Source organism: Jaculus jaculus, chromosome 3 (assembly GCF_020740685.1).
Source record: "Jaculus jaculus isolate mJacJac1 chromosome 3, mJacJac1.mat.Y.cur, whole genome shotgun sequence".
Classification (NCBI taxonomy): domain Eukaryota; kingdom Metazoa; phylum Chordata; class Mammalia; order Rodentia; family Dipodidae; genus Jaculus; species Jaculus jaculus.
In genome coordinates, this window is record NC_059104.1 from 174,730,438 (window position 1) to 174,748,414 (window position 17,977).

General features: G+C 41.2%; 1 protein-coding gene across 1 annotated transcript; it reads right to left on the bottom strand.

Annotated features, from left to right (window-relative positions):
- Nucleotides 1–7,701: 7,701 nt before the first annotated feature.
- LOC101596764 (olfactory receptor 10A3-like) lies at nt 7,702–8,676 on the bottom strand. The gene has a single exon (XM_004650691.2). It carries the CDS (start codon nt 8,644–8,646, stop codon nt 7,702–7,704), a length of 945 nt encoding a protein of 314 aa, XP_004650748.2. The 5' UTR covers nt 8,647–8,676.
- Nucleotides 8,677–17,977: the final 9,301 nt, after the last annotated feature.

Here is a 17,977-nt window from a genome sequence, read left to right on the forward strand (position 1 = left end):
TTACACGGTAATACATATGTTGCAGAGGATGAAGGATTTAAAGTGGCAACAAGATTTACAGGTGCCTTACTGAAGGTGGCCCCAGAAAGCTCATATAGATGCAGAGGACTCCTTGAAAGGTGGCCAGATAGCAAGGTAAGAACCACTCCCAAATCTGTGTGGGCACAGAGCTGCCAAGGCGCAGGGTCAGATAGGGAGCTGCCAGGCACAGCAAAGCAAATAGTTTCATGCATGCAGCATCAAGCAGGGAGATTGTGCTGAGCTGATGCCAGGGAGAAAGCATGGGGGTGGAAGGCCTGAGGGTCTTTGCCTAGCAACTTCTGACACACACACAGCTGGTCTGATGAGGTGACAAGTCCATATGAGCCACCTTGCCAGCATCTTAGGATTCCCCTTCTTTTATATATTTCTGAGTGCAGGTTTGGAGTGGGGTGGTTGTCTCAAGTCTAGATATTCATAATTTATGCAACAATGAAAGCCAAAAAAAATTCAAAACCGATTCAACTAATGTTGTCAGAAACAGGATCTATCTCATAAACACTTGGCAAAGACTAAACTAGAAATTTCTCTTGAAATGTTATGCATGCAAGAGCTTCAATTTGTAATGAGATTTTTATTGATATGCCTGCTATAATGACTAGTTCTACTATTTTTTTTATTTCTTTCATTATTTTTAAAGACACACTATCTCGGTATGTTGTCCAGGCTAGCTCTGAACTTCTAAGCTCAGACTAACCTCCTGTCTCACACTCCTAATGGGGAGTACAGGACACAAAGTCACTAATATTGACCTTATAAGAACTGATAAGGGCTCTAAATGAAAGCAACAGCATTTTCGCCATCATTCTCTTCCTCCTCCACCTCATTGTAAACTTTTAAAAATGAAGAAGTAGGGCTGGAGGGATTGCTTAATGGTTAAGGCATTTGCCTGCAAAGCCAAAGGACACAGGTTTGATTCCCCAGGACCCACATAAGCCAGATGTACAAGGTGGCACATGCATCTGGCGGGCCAATTCCCTCTCTCTCTCTCTCTCTCTCTCTCTCTCTCTCTCTCTCTCTCTTTATCTGTCAAATAAATAAAATAATTTTTAAATGAAGAATTAAGTGTTTACAGATAAATTTTTGAGACAGAGTATCATGTAGCACAAAGTAGCCTTGAACACCCTATGTAGCCAAGCATGACCTTGAACTCGTGATCCCCCTGCCAATCACATCAAGTACTGTAATGTCAGCACTCAACAGGCATGTGCAACCAAACCTGGTATAAACTGACAAAAATCTACAAAATGGCAAAAACCAGTAATTGAAGCCAGGTTTAAATAATTCTTGCTACATGTGCTTGAGTTTCCACATACTACAATGATATTTTATGCATATTTGATTAGTAACAGTAATGTATATATAGCTTTTATTTACAACTTTTAATTCTTAAAAGTTTTTTGCTATTTCCCATATGGTAGTGACATATGTACAGGACCAAAATAACTTGCTTTATATCTGCTGAAGCTACAGAACAAATTCACGTTACTATTTCCATTTAGTAGCACCCAGATATAACACCCCAAATATATTCTTCCTTCTCCCAGTTTAAAGCAGCCATACAATAAACCTGTTAGCAATCCTGTGGTAGAGGGTAAGGTAAGATTTACTGCACAGTTGTTTTTTAAAGAGGGATGGAGACATGGCTTAGCAGTTAAGGCACCTCTCTGCAAAGCCAAAGGTCCCAGGTTCAATCCCCCAGTACCCACATAAAGCTATATGCAGAAGGTGTTACATGCATCCAGAGTCTGTCTGAAATGGCAAGAGGCCCTGGTGTGCCCAGCCTTTCTTTCTCTCTCTCTCTTTCTCTCTTTCTCACTCTGAAATAAATAAGTGAAATATTTTTAAACACCAGAATGCATGATACCTTGTTCTCTGTATGCTACTTACAAGAGAAAAAAAGAAAAAGAGAAGAAAAAAAAAGAGAAAGAGAAGTGTTTAGAACTCTTCCCTCCAGGCCTGAGCTTGAATTCAAAGTGAGTTGCTGTCCAGAAAACGTGCTCTACAGTGATTAGGACAGTCTATCCTCCAGTGCCCTTCCTTTTAGCAGAATGCATGTGAGTCACTAGTTCTGACCCACAAGGTGAGGCTTTGGAATATCAGAAGCATTTGTCATGTCTATAAAGCCAATATCCAGGAATCAGAGCTGTGGAGGCACACAAACCTTGAGCCTAGGAATCTGCATATATTGACTGTGGCCGGTTCCATAAGGTCTGTGTGAGTGAAGATGTTGGCAAATAGGCAGGTAAGACGGGAGAAATTAAGAGAGGAGAGTAGCTGTCATGCTACAGGGTATCTGCCAGTACACATGGGCATTCAGGAAATCTTTGACATTTCTAGTCCTTACTCATTTCAAGACTGTGTCCCTTCTCAACTGAAAATAAAGCAGAAAAGAATATACTTTACAAAAACAAGCAAGAGAAAAGATGGAACCCTTAAGAGTTTTCAGTAGATGCCTTCTATGATTTATGGATGGTGCATGTGGATACAGCATTGGGTCTGCCTAGGAAAACTGCAACAATCTGTGGAGAGGCATAAAATCTGACAAGATTCAGATCACCACATGTAGGGGAAAGTCAGAAATACAGTAAGAAGAGTTAAGAGTGTTCACAAGATATGGGAATTCCACACCAAAACCTAAACAGTTTCATCAGAAACTATCAAAGAAGTATAACCAGCCCATAGCCTAAATTGAAGTCATCAACCCTGAGGACATTGTGGCCTCAAATCCTTCCTAGAGATGTTTACTGTATGATACAGATTATAAACCAAAACAAAACATGGTGGATAATAACCAATAGAAATTAGAAGAATGGGGGCTGGACAGATGGCTTAGCAGTTAAGGTGTTTGCCTGTGAAGCCTAAGGACCTACGTTCGATTACCCAGGGCCCACAAAAGCCAGATGCACAAGGTGGCACATGCGTTTGGAGTTTGTTTGCAATGGCTGGAGGCCCTGGTGCACCCATTCTCTCCCCCTCCCCCACCTCTTTCTCTCTCTGTCTCAAATAAATAATTTTTAAAAAGAAGAAAGAAATTGGAAGAACGAAACCTGATTATAGAACAGAAAACCTCAGAGGCAAAGGAATGGTGTGTCTTTCAGACTGGGAGAGCTACATAGCCAAGGATGACTGAGGACGAATTTACCAGTCCAGGTACAGAATCAGTGGGCTGCTTGTCAGCCATGAGATAGGTCCGTTTCCTGGGGTTGGAGGGATTGCAGAGTGGTTCAGGTGCTTGCCTACAAAGCTTAAAGACCCAAGTTCAATTCCCCAGTACCCATGTAAGCCAGATGCACAAAGTGGCATGTGCCTCTGGAGTTTGTTTGTGGTGGCTAAAGGCCCTAGCACACCCATTCTCTTTGTCTGCTCTCTCTCTCTCTCTCTCTCTCTCTCTCTCTCTCTCTCTCTCTCTCTCTTTGTCTCTCTCTCTCTCTCTCTCCCCACTTGCAGATAAATAAATAAATAAATAAATATAGGTCTGTCCCAACCACCACCATTGTCAGTGCTGTTCTTTGAGACACCCTATAGGGAAGATCCCACAATATCAATGATATTGTGGTTTGAATGTGAACTGTCCTCCAAAGACTCATGTGTTTGAATACTCGGTCCACAGCTAGTGGTACTGCTAAGGAAGGCTGGAGTTCCTTTAGGAGGTGGAATCTTGCTGGAGGAAGTGAGTCACTGGGATTAGGCTCTGAGGTTTTACACTCTTAACATCACTGCCTATCCTCTCTCTCTCTCTCTCTCTCTCTCTCTCTCTCTCTCTCTCTCTCTCTCTCTCTCTTCCTGACTGTGCATGCAATGTGACTAGCTGGCATGATGGGCTATATCTCCTGGGACTGTAAATCAAAATAAGCCCTTCCTTTTTTAAGCCACTTCTTCTCAGGTATTTGGTCACAGCAGTGAGTAAAGTTAGCTATTACATCAGTCTTCCCTGCTTAACTGGGGTTTATGGTCAAGCATAAGGGACCAGCACATGGTATAGAGCAGTATGAATTGCTCTCTGAGGATGGGAGGAACAAAGTTTCTATAGAGAAAAGGACAGGCATCCTCAGGTACACTCAGTTGTTCCACGTAATCTTGCCAGTCCTTTGCTCTCAGCACTTGACAAATATGCCCATACAAGTCAGATCTGTCTACATTCAGCTCATGCAAGATGGGGGTAGGAAATACAGGAAGATCCAATATAGGTCAAGTTCAGGAATTTGAGAAATGCAGAGGTTAGAAAAGCTAAGAGAAGAGACCACAGCTCTGGAACCTTTTCATTGGTAGAAACATTTTTTGAATACACCTTGCATTAAACAGGAAACCTGGATGGAGAAATCAGGGACATCCCTATTCTCTGTCAGTATTAAGCCCTGTACCAGGCTGGAGAGATGGCTCAGGGGCTGGGTAGGCTTCCCACACATGTATGCGGGCCTATACCAATGTGCTGAAGACCCAGCATTTTACATCTGACAGATTACTTTATTTAAAAAGTGATTCAGGGCTGGAGAGATGGCTTAGCGGTTAAGCGCTTGCCTGTGAAGCCTAAGGACCCCGGTTCGAGGCTCGGTTCCCCAGGTCCCATGTTAGCCAGATGCACAAGGAGAAGCAAGTGTCTGGAGTTCGTTTGCAGAGGCTGGAAGCCCTGGCGCGCCCATTCTCTCTCTCTCCCTCTATCTGTCTTTCTCTCTGTGTCTGTCGCTCTCAAATACATAAATAAAAAAAAAATTTTAAGTGATTCTATCTGAAAATAAATAAATGTACCATGTAATGTGAGAATAGATGCAAAAACAGGTTGATTAAACAACTCTGTAACCCACTCTCCCTCCCCTCTGCAGCATATAAGTCTGCCTCCCCAAGACCCTTCTGTAAGCCAGTTCTCCTTGGTCAAGTCTTAGGTCGATTCCAGATCATGCTCCATGTTCCAGGACTTAAATATAACATCTCGCTGCACTGCAGATGATCCTCCTTTTTAATTCCAGATTGTTTTGGTTTTGGTTTTGGTTTGTTGTTTGTTTGTTTGCTTTTTGGTAGGGTCTTGATCTAGCCCAGACTGACCTGGAATTCACTCTGTAGTCTCAGGGTGGCCTCAAACTCGTGGTGATCCTCCTACCTCTGCCTCCCAAGTGCTAGGATAAAAGGCGTGCACCACCATACCCAGCCTCCAGAAAGTTTTTTTGGGTTTTGTTTTTTTTTTTATTGAGCACCTATTCTTTCCTAGGCATCATAACAGACAGGTGGTACACGGTGATAGACAAATTCACACAGGCATGGTTTTCATGAGGCTTCTTACTGAGTGAGGTCAGCACTATACGAAGCACACATTGAAATGCATGAAGAAAGCTCACACAGCAAATGCCCCACAGACAAAAGAGGGAAAGGTGACTTTAAATTTTTATTTTTATTTATTTAGTTGAGAGGGAGAGAGCTGGCACATACATAGAGAGAGTGGGTGTATCAGAGCCTCCAGCCTGCGCATCTGGCCTACATCAGTCCTGGGGAGTTGAGCCTGTGTCCTTTGGCTTTGAGACCAGTGCTTTAACTGCTAATCCATCCCTCCAGCCTGAAAAGGTGTCTTTCAAATGTACTTAAGTGAGCAACTTATGCATGGAGAATCCCAAGGCAGTTTTTATATTTCAAGTCACGTTACATGTCTTGAGTTGCTGAAACATATTTCTTGGGGATGGCTCAGCAGGAGCTCATGTGGGGAGTCTAAGCTATGCCCATGATCCAGGAGACCTGGCCTTAAACTCTCAGGGGCACCACAGGAGCAATGCTGAGGAACCCTCAGGAATCTCTTCCGCGGTGTCCTACCACAACCGACTTCCTCTCCTCCTTACTCTGCTCTCTTCTTCTTGAAGCTGAGTAGAGGTGGGACGGGCAAAACCTGTCAACAGAAGGAAGAGCTCCTGCTGCTTTGTGGCGTATTTAAAATGGGATCAGATGTTATACTGTAAAGATTAACTTTCCAGAATGATTTCCCGGCACTTTACCCACTAAACGAGGGTGACCACTCCACTCCCATCTTGTACTGTCAATAAACATGTCTACTTATCATTGTAGTCATTCGGAAAAGGCCATGCACTTAGTGGTGTGACCCAAGGAATATAGCGAATGGGGACAAATAAGAATCATTCATTGTTTATTAACAAAGAGGCTGACAGAAGCTGGGGCCTGAAAATGAAAATGTCATGGTTCCTTTTAAGTGAAAACCCTACTACTACGGACAAGTGAGAACACGTGCAGTCCTCTAGCCTGCAACGTTAAATAAATATCTGTAAAAACAGCAAGAGAAACCCAATTTGGAATGATAATTAGTGTGATTCCTTGCAGAAGAGCTAGTTTGGGCTTCCCAAGACAAACTTCTTATGTTTTTTATTCTTTCATTTTATTCCAGAAATACAACATATCATCACAATATTTGTTGGTCACTTGAAAATCCAGGTCTGTTGTGCCTTTTCGTTGGTGATAGTAGTCATAATCTTGATGAAAAGTAATTAAGCCAAAACTATTAAAAATATATGAGCACTGGGCTGGGGAAATAGCACAGTGATAAAGCTTTCATACACCATGTGCAGTGTCCTCAGTTGAATACCCAGAAATACAAACACACACACACACACACACACACACACACACACACACACACACACACTATTAGGTAGATGGAGAGAGAGAGACACATGATAAATTATACATAGATAGATAGATAGATGATAGATAGATAGATAGATACATAGATAGATAGATAGATAGATAGATAGATAGATAGATAGATGATAGATAGGTAGATAGATAGATAGATAGATGATAGATAGGTAGATAGATAGATGGATACATAGATAGATAGATAGATAGATAGATAGATAGATAGATAGATATAGGTACATACACAATCCCATCAGTCACCCTTTGAAAAACTAGATAGATAGATAGATAGATAGATAGATAGATAGATAGATAGATAGATATAGACATAGATATAAATACATACACAATCCCATCAGTCACCCTTTGAATAACTATTGTGGTAATTTGAATGTAAAATGTCCCCCATAGCTTCATGTGTTCATGATTATGCCTTATACTCAATTCTGGTGGCAATTTGGGAGATGGGGCCTTGCTGGTGAAGGATGTTATTGGGGTGAGCCCCCAAGGCCTCCTTGCCAAAGCTTGCTGTTACCTCCCATCTGCGGTGGCAAGCTGTGATGCCCAGCCTCTTGTCTGCTATGCCATGACAAAACCTCCCCTCAAGAATATAAACTGAAACAAACTCACCCCATGCATATGCTGCTTTGGGTTAAGTGTTTTGTCCCAGTAAGGAGAAGGCAGCTGCACCAACTGTTCACATACAAATAAAAGCCTCACACAAGTATGAACATATGGAACAAGATATTTATTGAACAATCCCTCTTAATGACAATATTCTAATAATTATCTGGATGTCAATGACAGAAAAATGAATGGTTATATGATATGGTACGGACATATAAATCTCTTAAAAACAAATGACTATAGAATTAAAGGAGAGAGAGAGCTCTCCCTGATATATTTTCAAAGATGGAAAATTCAGGGATTGAACGTGCATATAGTAAAAACTACAATGTGTTTCACCATTTATGAAATGCATATGGAGTTCACGTGGACAAGGCTGGAATGTCACGTCACCCCAGCAAGTCAGGGGATGTGTGCAGCTACGTGTCTTTGCCATAATTTAGCTGCCGCCATCTTCATCTCATTGTTTCGAAGGCTGTAGATCAGTGGGTTCAGCAGAGGTGTGAGCAGAGAGTAAGCCAATGACATCAGTTTCTTGGTGTCTGGTGAGTACCTGGACTTGGGCTGCAGATAAGTCACACAAGCTGTGCCGTAGAAGAGGGTGACAGAAGTGAGATGAGAGGCACACGTGGAAAAGGCCTTTTGCCTCCCCATAGTGGCTGGCATCTTCAAGATGGCACAGAGGATTCGAATGTAAGACAAGAGAATCAGCAAGAAGGGAACCATGACAATCAGAAGGGTGCCTGTGAAGGCATAGATCTCAAACAGGAAGGTGTCTGCACATGCCAGCTCCAGCACTGGGGGAGTCTCACAGAAGAGATGATCAACTTCGTTGGGGCCACAAAAGGGAAAACTGAACACCCAGGTCGTTTGCAGAGTACTCATCACGACCCCTGAGGTCCATGAGAACCCCACTAATTTCATTAAAACTCTTCTGTTCATAATCAGCGGGTAGGTGAGGGGGTGGCAGATTGCAGTGAATCTGTCATAAGCCATTGCCCCCAGGAGAAAACACTCAGTCCCACCAAAGAGAAGAATGGAATACATCTGGGCAAAACAGCCCCCAAAGGAAATGGTGGCTTTCTTGGTGGACAGGACCAGCAGCATCTCGGGCATGATGGAGGTGCTGAAGCTCGCTTCCACCACAGACAGGTGCTGCAGGAACAGGTACATGGGGGTGTGGAGGCTCTGGTCCAGGAAGATGATCGTGAGAATGACAGCATTGCCCACGAGGGTCACCAGATAGGTAACCAAGAAAACCCCAAATATCTTCCCTTGGAGTTCAGGAAAGTTAGAAAAGCCCAAGAGGATGAACTCAACCACAGAGCTGGCATTTTGTCTCTTCATTGCATTCGCAGGGCCCTGTGTTTTTCTCAGGGACACAGTATGCAAGAATGAAGCCAGAGAGCCAGGTGTGGTGGCACACGCCTTTAATCCCAGCGCTCGGGAGGCAGGGGTAGGAGGATCACAGTGAGTTTGAGGCCACGCTGAGACTACAGAATGAATTGCAGGTCAGCCTGGGCTAGAGTGAGATCCTACCTCAGGAGAAAAAAAAAAAAAAAGAATGAAGTCAGAGCACAATGTTCAAGTCTGTGTTCACCCCAAAATTTCTGGCAGAACATGATAAAAAGACCCTATCCTTATGAAAATTTCCATCATCAATTTTAAAAAATAGCTAAATACTTGGACTAGTGAATGAACTTTCAATCATAACGGGGGAAATTCTAGCTTAAAAAGCTGATCTGAAAAGTATAAAATGTCATCAAATTTTAATGCAGATGGTACACAGTATAGATGGAAAATTAAACTTAGCATTAAAGCAAATGTAAATATATTACAGTTCTAGTTCTAGCCCTATACCATTGATAATAGGTAACATTTACTTTAATGAATTTAAGAACACAGAAATTAAAGCATAAAAAATTTTACAAACTAGGCAAAATTTGAAAACAACCTGAGTGTTCATTTATAGCAAGTTTACAAGCATTTATTTGCAATATTCATTACATTCAAAGTGAAGAAAACAGCTGTGCAGTTAAAGGTGTAAACATTGCATAATAACACACAGAGGAGTTGTGTTTTAAAATGTACTTGTATGGGACCACACCAACATATTTCAATTGGTTTCAGATAATGGACTTCTACCCAGAATGGAAATGACCAATTCTATTGGAATTGATCCAGATGTGACGTTTGGGCTAAATGTTTACAGTCCATCCTTATGACCATGACAATATAAGAAAAAGTCATTTGGGTGTCAAGATGCAACTGTAATTTTAAAGTTTCTACTCTTTCCTGCTCTGTCTCAGTCGCTCTGTCCCTTCTATCCAGTCTTTAACTCAGGGGGAAGTTCATGAAAACATTACTTGCTACACAAATTATAATGATGTGGCCACTGTGTTCCAGGTGCTATATGGTGGTGAACACATTACATTCCAGACATAAAAAGCAGCTAAGGACACTACATGAAATAGGCATGACTCTTGATGATCATTCTACATAAAAAATGATATACACAAGCCCCAGAACTCTATCTCTCACAGTTCCCTCTCTTTTTCCTTCTATAACCAAATGACATATTCCCACATATAAAAACCTAACCTCCACTAGGGCATAGCTCACAGAAGACAAAGATGTTGTGTGCTCTTTGGCCTTATGCATAATTCCCTCAAGCATGAGCGATATGAAGACCATATTTATAAAAGAAATAAAAAGGAAGGAAGAAGGGAGGACAGAAGGGAAGGAAGGAAATACAGACTCTAAGATATACATTGTGGAAAATAAGAGTGCAGCCTCTACATATCACACTGGAGAGGCAACTGGGAACCAATAGAATATTACTGGATATGGCTTAGAGACATACATGAGGGCATAGCTGCTGTGTGAATGGTGGAGACAGGAAACAACCTCAACCACACGATGCCATCGGGGAAGGACCACTAGGCGGGAAGAGGAAGAGGCAAGGAAGAGACTAGCTTGCTCAAGTCAGGACTTTGAATGGAGCATGCTGGCCTGTGTATGATGTTCTGAAAACCAGAGAAGATTTGCCAGGGGAGGAGAAGAAGCCAGGAGCACAGGGAAAGAAAACCAGCTGCAGACATCTAATGGGATCTTCAGTGCAGGTCTGTAGGACATGAGCAAACAGTAGAGGGAAAGTTCACTTATTCTTATGTGAAACTATGGTCATATAGTTGAGCTGAATATCTGCATCAACCCCAATACTCATGCATATCTGGGATGTCAGAAAGTCCCCAAAAGCTAGTAAAATACATTCTGCTGCACTAAATATCCAAAGTATAAAATATATTCTCAGTTCTACATATATGAAAGTGACTACTTTGTGACTTTACAAAAATTTTACCTAAAAACAGGAAACTTTTATGTGATTGACTGAAAGCATGGAAAAATAATGAAATAAAATTACCTTTAATAGTACGATAGGATGGCAATAACTGACAACTCACTGTACCTTTCGAAGTAGCTAGCAAAGATTTGGAATGTCCCAGAACAAACAAATAGTGAGTTTTGGGGGTTATAGACAGACCAATTGTCCTAGTCTGTCTGATCACTACATATTGTATATATTCACAGAAGTGTTATACTTTGCCTCATAAACATGTGCAATTACTATGAGGTCATTAAAAAAACAAAAACCTTAAAAATGTAAAACAAGGGGAAAAGCTAACAAGACTTGAAAGGAACACTCGCTTGTGAATATTCACTCATTTACTAAAGACCCAAAGAGCCAGAATAACTCTAACGATAGTACTAAGGCAGGTGCTCCATCCCTTAGGCTTCGAGCTGCCAATTTTAAAAGGTAAGTGTTGGACTTACTGCCCAAGGGAGCTACTCAGAAATTGCTGGGATTTTTCTGAATAGTGCATGCAAACTACTTATGCCCAAATTCCTCTGAAGAGAAACAAAAAGAAATTAACACCCATAAACCAAAAAATTGACTGAAGGGCTGGAGAGATGGCTTGGCAGTTAAGGTACTTGCCTACAAAGCCTAAGGATCTGGGTTTGATTCCCCAGTACCCATGTAAAGCCAGATGTACGAGGTGGCAGATGTGTCTGGAATTTTTTTGCAAGGGCTGGAGGCCCTAGAGCACCCATTTTCTCTCTCTCTCTCTCTCTCTCTCTCTCTCTCTCTCTCTCTCTCTTAAATAAATAAATAAATAAATAAATAAATAAATAAATAAATAAATAAATAAATAATCAATTGACTCAGGATTCAGCTGTGGCTAGTGGTGACACCTGAGGATGGACACATCCCTTCCAGAGTATGTCCAGCCATCCTTGAGGACAATAGAACCCACCCCACAAAGAAGTATCCAGTCCAGGCAAGGTTTCACTTTCTCACCTTGTGGCTCTGCCTCTAGAATTTCCATGCTATGTTATCAGCAGTTTCCCCACTACTCAAAAGTTACTTACTAACAAATACGACTTAGTGATTGAGCTCACTGATTTTATAAGATGATATGGCATGGGGTTGTATGCCTTCGAGAATCCCTCCATGAAGAACTTAGAATGACTGCACAGAAATCATCTATGCACTATGGTGACTCAAGAGGCTTGAACTCATCCTCTCAAGTCAGAACACTCAAGACAACAAGCTCGGATCATCACACCTACATAAGTCCGTGGGGAATAATCACCTCCTACACAAGAGATGTGATTTCACTGCGTTATCTCCCAGGGGAGGGAAAGCAGAGGCTGAATGAAGAATGAAAACAATGACAGAGTGATGGGATAATAGAGAATTGAGAGAACAGAATGGAAAAATTGGGGCTGTGGTGAGAAACAAGACAGGTTGATACTATGAGTCCCAGAGTTCTTTCCTCCTCCTATCTGGACATGCTCAGATGAGTTTGGGGATTCGGAGATCGCTAAGCCTCCTGTAATACCTCACCTAAACACATGACTCAAAACCCCTCTTCACAGAGCGCTTTCTCTCCTCTTCCCTTAAAGCCCTCTGTCTTGGCTTCCCCTCACTCTCTTGGGCCCTCCTATTATCCACTGGCATACACATCCCACTTCCCCCCCCCCTCTCTCTCTCTCCCTCTCCCTCTCCCTCTCCCTCTCTCTCTCCCTCTCCCTCTCTCTCTCCCTCTCCCTCTCTCTCTCCCTCTCCCTCTCTCTCTCCCTCTCCCTCTCTCTCTCCCTTTTTCTGTATCTCTCCTTCTATCTATCTCTCTGTGTCTTTTTCTCTCATCTGTTATAATAACATCTTAAACTCAAGAAATAATTGCCTGACCCTAAAATCTAACAGATGCAACACTCTGGGTCAAAGGCCTGGATATTCCCATACCTATAATTTGCATTGTTTTCAGAGGGGAAATGGAATCACTGATTTTCTTTTTTGTTGTTTCTTTTTGTTTTTTGTTTTTAAGAAATAAGGCATCATTACAGTTGATCTCAGACTTAGACATACCGGACTTGAGAGTCAGAAGATCTGTACTGACCTCAACCTGAACGGTTGTGCTTTTATTATTTTCTTTGTAAAAGAAGAATATTAATCTCATTGGGCATATATGTGCATTGGGGTCTAAGGGTTCAGTCTGTAGTAGCTAAAATAGTGAAAGATCATTTACTCTGCCCAAGGCGAGCTCAGGGTTGCAGGACCCTGAAGCAATAGCCTTGTCCACAATTCAGATGATGTGCCTCAGTTCTCTGTTTTTCATTTAATTTCTAGAAGAAGGTTCCTTCTCAACAAAACTCTCCTCCTGCAGCTATAAAGATGTGAATTACAATTGGATTTGAATTCTCTATAATCTGTATCCACGGGGAAATGGACCATTTGTCCTCATAGATGATCCTTTCATTCCCAGAACACAATTCAAAGACACACACACACATTATAGTGGGAAGACATGCTCAGGAATGCAGTGGTAGTATTACTGCTTTTCAGGGTCAAGTTCATGGTATCCCAAGGAATGACAAGTGAGGAGAGTTGAAGAGCAAGCAAGAAAAGCTTTACTTAAAGTGAAAGTTAAGGGAAGCCTTCTCAGAAAAACAGTGGTCCCAGAAAAATGGGTGGACAGCCAGCATTCTGGAATGGGATTTTTATGTATTAAGGAGTTTAACTCATCAATGCCCATATGTAAAATAGGCATTGAGATGAGATGTCCTTTATTGGTTAAGTTTTAAATAAATATAGGGACCTTGAATTGTTGGTCAAGGAGACAAGCACAGACTCAGAAAGAGCCCACGGGCCAAGGGAAGGGGAAGCTAGTCAAATATTCCCCACAGAGGAAGAACCAGGAAATAAAGAACCAGGGGCTCAGAATGATTTCCATCTTTATTTATTTTTAATATTTTTCATTAAATAGAAACTTCTGTATGGACAAATCTTGGTCCCATTCCCCTCATATTATCCTATTATATCCCCTCCCCACTCCCCCGTCCCCATTCCGCTGAGGGCCCTCCTCGGTGGGATTATTAGTATTCACCATGGGATTATGGGTTATGAATGCAACAGTCAGTCACTGATGAATCAGGTTAGTTTTGGCCATGAGTCAACTTCTAGTCTCACCAAAGCAGATTCATTTTTTTAAATATTTTTATTTACTTGAGATATTTCCCTCAAGTAAATATTTCACTCAAATAAAATAGTATTTTATTTACTTCAGTGAGAGGGGGAATGACTTAGCACTTAAGGTACTTGCCTGAGAAGTCTAAGGACCCAGATTTCTATTCCCAAGTACTCACATAAGCCAGATGTATACAATGACACATGCTTCTGGAGTTCATTTGCAGTGTCTAGAGGCCCTGGTACAACCATTCTCTGCCTAACCCCCTTCTCAAAAATTAATAAGTAAATAAAATATTTTAAAAGCAGTGATGAGCATGGACACCCCTCTCTTGTTCTAGACCTTAATGGGAAAGATTTAAGTTTTTCCCACTTAGTACAATCTGGACCATACAAGCATTATATTTAGCCCTTATTATGTTAAGATATGATTGCTCTGCCCCTAGTCACTCCAGTATTTTGATTATGAAGGAATGTTGTACTTTGTCAAAGACATTTTCTGCATCTATTGAAATTATCATGTGATTCTTGTGTTTATGTGCTATATTACATTATCGGTTTCCATATGTTGAACCATCCCTGCAACCCTGAGGTGAAACCTACTTGATAAGTCGGTGAGGCTTTAGAAGTGTTCTTAGATTTGGTTTGAAAGGATTTTATTAAGAATTTTTGCATATAAGTTCATCGGGGATACCAGTCTATAATTTTCTTTTCTTCTGTGTCTGTCTGGTTTGAGTATTAGAATAATGCTGGCTTCATACAAGGGATTCAAAAGCATTCTCTCTTTCTCAATTGTGTGAAATTACTTGAGAAGAAATGGTTATACTTCTTTAATGAAGGTGTGGTAGGATTCATCACTGAATCCATCTGGGCCTGAATGTTTTGTTGAGAAGTTTTTAATTACTTTTTAAACCTTGGATATAATATGTTTGTTCAGGTATATTATCTCTTCTGACTTTAATTTTTCTAAGTGGTATGAGTGAAGGAATTCATCCATTTCTTCCAGAGTTTTCAAGTTTGTGGAATATAGGTTGTTGAAATATGTCCTGATGATTCTACTAATTACAGTATTACAGTTGAGTCAGTGTGACATCTTCATTCTCATTTATAACTTGTTGATTATAGTCTTCTCTTTTTTATCTCTTGATCAACTTAGCCATAGGTTTGTCATTCTTGTTTTTTACTATAAAGAACCAGATCATCAGCCGGGCGTGGTGGCGCACGCCTTTAATCCCAGCACTCGGGAGGCAGAGGTAGGAGGATCACCGTGAGTTCAAGGCCACCCTGAGACTACAGAGTTAATTCCAGGTCAGCCTGGACCAGAGTGAGACCCTACCTTGAAAAACCAAAAAAAAAAAAAAAAAAGAACCAGATCATCATTTCATCAGTTTCTAATTTTCTTTATTCTCAATTCATTAACTTCTGCTTTGATCTTGATGATTTCTTTCCATCCGATATTTCTGGGATTAGACTGTTCTTGTGTTTCCAAAGACTTCAGATGGATAGCTAGGCTATTTATTTAAAATTTCCTTTTTTGTAATGAAGGTATTCAGTGCTGTAAACTTTCCCCTTAGACCTGCCTTCACTGTGTCTCATAAGTTTGGTATGTTGTGTTCTCATTGTCATTTAGTTCTATAAATATATTGATTTTTTTTCAATGACCTGTTCATTCTTTAATACTGATATTTTCAGCCTCCAGAAGCTGGTGTGTTTCTTTGTTACTGTTCTTGCTGACCTCTACCTTCATTTCTTATGTCAAATTAATTTTACCCTCATCAGAACCCTTGGAGTGTGCCTGCAGAATTTTTGTGTTCCTACATCTGACACGCCCTAAAATTTGAAAATCACTGTAGTAGCATGCCTTGGAAAGCAAAATCCCAAGTCTTGGAAGTAGTTCAACAGAAAGAGCACTTACAACTTAAGTGTGACAGCCTCTCAATCAGGAATGGCCAAGTTTGATTCCCTAGAACCAATGTAAAGCCCTGGGCGTGTTCGCACAGCTCAGTGACCCTAATTGTGGTGGGCAGAGAGTAGAGAATCCTGGTGTTTGCTGACAGACAACAGCTCCAGGCTGAGGGAGAGACATCATCTCAAAAAGGTACGTGGCTGAGCAATAAAGAAAGGCACCCAAAGTTCTCCAATCACATATTCACATGGTGTACACATCTGCACACATGCTCATGCACAACACATCACACACATGCAAAAAAAGATAAACTTAAAAGTCCTGGCCTTCTGGATTCAGCAAGGAAAAGGAGAACTAAAAATCGCATCACTCTTTTTGTCTCCTGAAGTCAGAAGTGAGGGTCGTTGGGCTTATAGGTCAGTGTGAAGTCATGGGATACATTTGATTAGCAATTCTGCAATAGTTTTTGCTTTCATTATTGCTTGGTTTGTTGTGTGCTTGTGGGGATTGAACTGAGGTATTTACATGGCTAGACAAGTATTCCATCATTGAGTGACACCCTCAGACCTGGCTTATTGAGACAGTCATACCACATGCCACATGCTGCCTTTGAACTCACTATGTAGAGCAGGCAGGTCTTGAATTCCAGCTTTTTCCTTCCAAGTGTTGGAATTACAGGTATGCATGGCCTTGCAAGTCACCTACATTAGTTTTTTTAAATTTATAAACACATTGGCCATCAGGGAGATGCAAATTAAAACTACTTTGAGATTCTATCTCAATCCTGTCATAACAGCACATCCAGAAGCCATAGATTGTTATAGTAAAATTCAGGGCCAGGGATGGGATACCTTCCAGTGAGTTGTTGGCCAGGGAGGTCCCTGTTGCCTCTAAAACATTACAGGCTATTGCCAAAGCCCTTGGTTTCCCATGAGAAAGAGATGGTAAGACCCTATTGCTGAATACTTCACATGCCTGGGTGGCAAGGTCACTGCGAAATCAAGCTGGGGCTGAACTGTAAACTTTCTCCCTCTAGACCAGCTGACTGAAAGCTGGAAAAAGCTGTACTGCATGCAGCCCTATGGGAGACAGAAGTCATCAGCAGTGAAAACAGTGGACACTGGAAGCCTCAAGTTTGGCCAAACAGGCCAAATGACCGAACAAGTACAATAGTGGCATGTCTGCTCTGGGACAAAACAACTGCTCTCTAATTGGACTGCAGGCCGACTATATGGGAGGAAATACATGCCTGGTACTGAAAACCTAATCAAAAGCCTATGTCAGGGGAGCTCATGAGCCTTAGGAGTGTAAAGCCTGCTATTTTTTTTTTTTTTTTTTTTTGAGGTAGGGCCTCACTCTAGCTCAGGCTGACCTAGAATTCACTATGTAGTCTCAGGGTGGCCTCGGACTCATGGTGATCCTCCTACCTCTACCTCCTGAGTGCTGGGATTAAAGGCATGCACCACCATGCCCAGCTCAAAGCCTGCTCATGTCCAGCTAAATGTATATATTATGCTCACCAAACTGCCCTGTAAGCATTATACTTAATGTTCATATACATATGTTAATGCTATCCTCACTTTTGGTTAGAGAAGCTTCTCTTTTCAGATGGTGGTGACCACTGGGATAACCCAAAAGGCAACATAGTGCTGAGAAGAAGTGACAGAAGAGTGCTCAGCACTGAGATATCTCTATCACACCTTCCATGGCTCAGAGTCTATTGCAGAAGAGGTGGCAGAAAGAATATAAGAGCCAAAGGAAGGGTAGGACTCCTTACAATGCAACTGTTCACACAGAAATTGGACTCAATATCAATGACCTTGCAGTGCCTAGCAATACCTTCACAAGACCCTCATAATAGGAGGAAAAGACGATGATATCAAAATAAAAGAGAATCTAATGGAGAGAGGAAGGGGATAAGATGGAAAGTGTAATTGTGGGAAAGTGGAAGAGGGATGGAAATTATCATGATTTATTGTCTGTAAGTATAGTTGTCAATAAAAAATTATACATTAAAAAATTATAAACACAAAGAAATTTGCCTCATAAGTCACCTTTAAGAATCTATCACACAAGAATAAATCACCAAGCACATGAATAAATGGAACTATATATTTATTGAGGCACCAATTTTATGACAATACTCTGCTAGTGACCTGTAGAACAATAATACAGTAATTAATTGATAATGTGTTGCATCATGTTATGGAATATTATGTACTTCTTAAAAACAATTGACTACA

Coding starts and splice junctions, on each gene's coding strand:
- LOC101596764 (XM_004650691.2), bottom strand. CDS start 8,646: ATGAAGAGACAAAATGCCAGCTCTGTGGTTGAGTTCATCCTCTTGGGC.